This window comes from Cetorhinus maximus, chromosome 2 (genome assembly GCF_964194155.1).
Source record: "Cetorhinus maximus chromosome 2, sCetMax3.hap1.1, whole genome shotgun sequence".
Classification (NCBI taxonomy): domain Eukaryota; kingdom Metazoa; phylum Chordata; class Chondrichthyes; order Lamniformes; family Cetorhinidae; genus Cetorhinus; species Cetorhinus maximus.
The window spans coordinates 45,286,179-45,289,981 of NC_135880.1; the positions used below are offsets into that span (position 1 = coordinate 45,286,179).

General features: G+C 36.1%; 1 protein-coding gene across 1 annotated transcript; it reads right to left on the bottom strand.

Moving 5' to 3' along the window:
* Window positions 1-652: 652 nt before the first annotated feature.
* LOC144690337 (cocaine- and amphetamine-regulated transcript protein-like) lies at window positions 653-2,675 on the bottom strand. Its single transcript, XM_078557699.1, has 3 exons — window positions 2,535-2,675; window positions 2,008-2,091; window positions 653-760 (listed from the first exon to the last, which is right to left on the bottom strand). Exons 1-3 carry the CDS (start codon window positions 2,673-2,675, stop codon window positions 653-655), a joined length of 333 nt encoding a protein of 110 aa, XP_078413825.1.
* Window positions 2,676-3,803: the final 1,128 nt, after the last annotated feature.

Here is a 3,803-nt window from a genome sequence, read left to right on the forward strand (position 1 = left end):
AATATGCTTCAGTCAAGTGTAAATTTAATGTTCTGTTAGTTGGATTGGATACAAACTTATTTCTGAGTTCTAGTTAGTAAGTGTTTATATGGAATTCTAATATTTTTCTAAATGGAAATAGCTTTTTCTTAGTTTGGTACATATCACATATTATTAACACTCTAAAAGAGATATGTTATGGAAATTAGGGTTGATTCCTTGCATGTATGGGCGGCTTTACATTAAAATATTGGAATAAAGAAACTTTGGACAGAGCAAAGGATGCCTAGAACTGATTTTATTATTAGGTTTAATGCATTCTAAATACAAAAATACAGTTTTATAAATACAAGTCACACCTTTCTGTGACTGGAAGTTAAACACTTAGCATATCATGAAACATCTGTAACTCATTAACTGGTACAGGCAGAGACAACTTTTCACCATAAGAAAAAAGACGCAACCGTACACAACAGTGTCACAGCAATGCCGGAAACATATTTTACTATCTCCCGCACTAGATCTACCAGACTGTAGAATTGCAAGTCCATGCATTTTCACCATCTTTTTTTTCATAAATAGAATATGTTTGATTGGTCAGATTGATTTTTCAAGTTTAAAATGCTTTTGAAACAATATTTTATTATGAGTGCTTGGATTTGGTCATTGTTCTCTACAAACATTTCAAAAGGAATGAATTGCAGAAGGTTCCTCTGGGACAGTCACAGAGTCTTCCAATCCTGGCTCCTTTCCTTACAGCACATTGTTCCCCAGCATCACACTATTAAAAAAGATTAAAATATTATTCATTCATTAAAGATGATAACAGATGTAGTTGAAAACTGAATCAGATAAAATTAAACTAAATTATTGCTGCTATATGCAGGCAACTACACTATATATTTTATAAATCAGTGCAGGTAGTAATTTATTTGATGTCAGAAAATGTTCTAAGGTTCAAAAGGAAAGAAGAATTATAATTCTTCTAATTTTAATCCTTTCATTCCCGAAGTGAGTGACACATTCTAGTATAAGTTTATTGGTGCCAGCAGCCTTCTGGTATCTTGCCTAACAGGTTGCTCTTCTTGTGTTAACTTAGACGTAGAGGCTTGGCAAGTTATTGAACATAGAATGCATTACACTTGTCCTCATCGCATCTGATATCCACATATGAGCATTTTCTAGAAGTGGCCACTGTATAGCAATCATGAACAGAAATTTTCACTTTTTTAACCTCCCTAATCCAGAGATACTGAGAAAAATTGTTGCCCTTCAACTACTCTGGCCAAGATTAACTAGTGTTGGCACAAACCAAGAATTGGACCAGAGACCTCCCTCGTCTGAATGGCTCAGTTTTATATTCGGCCAGCTTGTTAATTCTATTGTCATTGAGAGAATAAAAGAAGGATTGTGAGATATATATTTTAATTTAGAATACAGCAACATCTCTTTGTCCTTAGTCCCAGTTTATGTAGGGCTAATGCAAATATTTGATTGTTGTCACTCATCTTAACTTTGGTATTACTATATGAATATTAGCATAATTAGCGTTATTCTGCTATTGGGTATTAATGAGTATAAATGCTCCAATTTGTTCCATCATATATATATAAGCATGCCAGTTACCTGCATTTTCTAATGCAAATGAAATAATTGATCACTTCAAAAGTATTCAACATAAGTTTATTTCATACTTATAGATCTTAACTCATTCTCCCCAGATTCATGATATGTAACTAATCAGTTGGTGGATAGAGAGATGTCATCGTACAAGACACAATAATTGTACATCCCGCTATATTAGTACAGATATTGTCAATTTATTGTTTATAATCAGACTAAAATGAAACTGTTATGCTTATTGTTAATGCAGTTGATACACCAAAAACAAGCATAAACACAAGACTCACTGTCGTAGATACAGCTGGGCTGTGTATGGGAGAGGCAAGGGATATAAAGAAAACATTAGGATAAAAACAACGAACTTTGTACGATTTTATTCCATATTGCTCGCACTGAAATTCTTACCATTGAGACCATTCCAAATTTTTTCTCGTAGGTTGGCATCCTCTTGCTTTTCAGTTTCTCCAGAACTTCTTGCAAAGCTTCAATCTGCGTTCAAGAAAACAGTTTATATATTTTTTATAAGTCAAAAGGGGCAGAAAAAAACTCGCCAGAATAACCAAGCTCCATGAATGAACTGAAGCTGCTTTAGCGGCGATACAGCAGAATGTCCTTAAAAGACCATTTTCCGCTTTCCCCTCCTAGATGGTTATATCTTCAAATCATGTGTGCTTTTTCATCCCCCTTTCTCCTCGCACATATCTAATTCGACACTGCTGGGGTCTTTCAGCTAAATAAGGTGCCAATTCAAAGGGAAACATTTCTTTCAATGGACCAAGTAACGAGGTGTCCCAAGATTATAGTACTTTATAGCTTTAACACAATGTGAAACGGTACTTTGCAGTTAAAATAAGGAACTGTAGCTAGTTTTGCATAAAATAACTGTGATTTTTAAAGTAAAATTAGACAAACAAAAGCTCATGATGACATACCAGTTCCTTTTCTTGAGAGGAGTCCTCTTTGACTGAGTAATGGTCTACCGATCTGGATTGCAGGTCTGATTCCTGGCAATTGGAATTGAGGAGCAGGGCAGCGCTCAGCAGAGTGAGAAGGCAGAGCCGAGTACTCTCCATGGTGCTGAAATTCACAGCCTAACCACCACAGAGCAGATCCAAAGTCAGATTCTGCTCTCCTTTTTATAGCAAACGGCACTTTTGAGATAAGTAAACAAGCCCCCAAAAAATCAATCAGAACCTGGGAACATTGACGTCAGAGTGAACGCAACTCTTAGCGTTGAAAAAGCGCGGAAGGAAACGATCCTTTTGAGAAGTCCCCAATTCATTCTTCATTAAAAGAAGCAAATCTCGAGGGAACCAGGGAAAGGAGCTGTTGCGTTATTACTGTTCAATGCCACTGCAATTTATTGCACACGAATGTAAGAACAAACAGATGTGTCAAAGGCAAAGGGTGTGAGAGTAATGGGTTGGTATATGGGAACCAGTGATCCTGAAATGAAATAAAATCCTTGCTTTTACATTAGGTTTGACAAGATATGTAGTATATTTGCAAAAGGAAGGTCATTGCATAAAGAGGGAAAAATGAAAGGAATCTCCTTATTGTATTCACGCGTTCGTGGATAGATGCATTTCGCTGATCTTGTATAAATCCCCATCGTTTCCCTATCCCCCCCTCCCAACCCCGGATTTCCAATCAGAAGAGATGGAATTTATGTGCATGAAATTATATAAACCACTAATTATTAAATGCAATAGGCTATTTAGTGTTTTGTAACTGTTAAAAATAATAGGCCACCTCAGAATTAGGTTTACGCTATAGCTTGCTGTGGTATCTTTCAGAGTGTAAGAATGAAATAATTAAATATTAAATTCCAATCCAAAGAATATTTATTAATGGGATAGAATGTAGTTTACTATAATAAATAGTGCATTCTTCACCTCAAGCTGTAAATCGTATAGTTCTCTAATGTAATAAATAGTTATTATATACAAGTGACTAGTAATTGTTCCTTTGTTAATGTATGGGTGTTCAAGAATCAAAACTAGACTATGGGGCACAGTATACAACATGCAATATATGCCACCACCAACACATCTCCCCTTTCCCTACCTTGTCAGCATACCCTCTGTGACACCTCAGTCCACTCTTCTATCAGCTCCAAGACCTATTCACCTTCCCACAGCACGATCCCATACAATCGCAGGAAGTGTAACATCTGGACCTTTACCTCCTCTCTCCTCATT

What these genes read in the sequence shown, in the direction of transcription:
- LOC144690337 (XM_078557699.1), bottom strand. Translation starts at nt 2,675, where the DNA reads ATGGAGAGTACTCGGCTCTGCCTTCTCACTCTGCTGAGCGCTGCCCTG. An exon ending in CCTCTCAAGAAAAGGAACTG is followed by an intron (nt 2,092 to 2,534) that starts GTATGTCATCAT and finishes TCTTGAACGCAG; the next exon opens with ATTGAAGCTTTGCAAGAAGT. An exon ending in AATTTGGAATGGTCTCAATG is followed by an intron (nt 761 to 2,007) that starts GTAAGAATTTCA and finishes CTTTTTTAATAG; the next exon opens with TGTGATGCTGGGGAACAATG.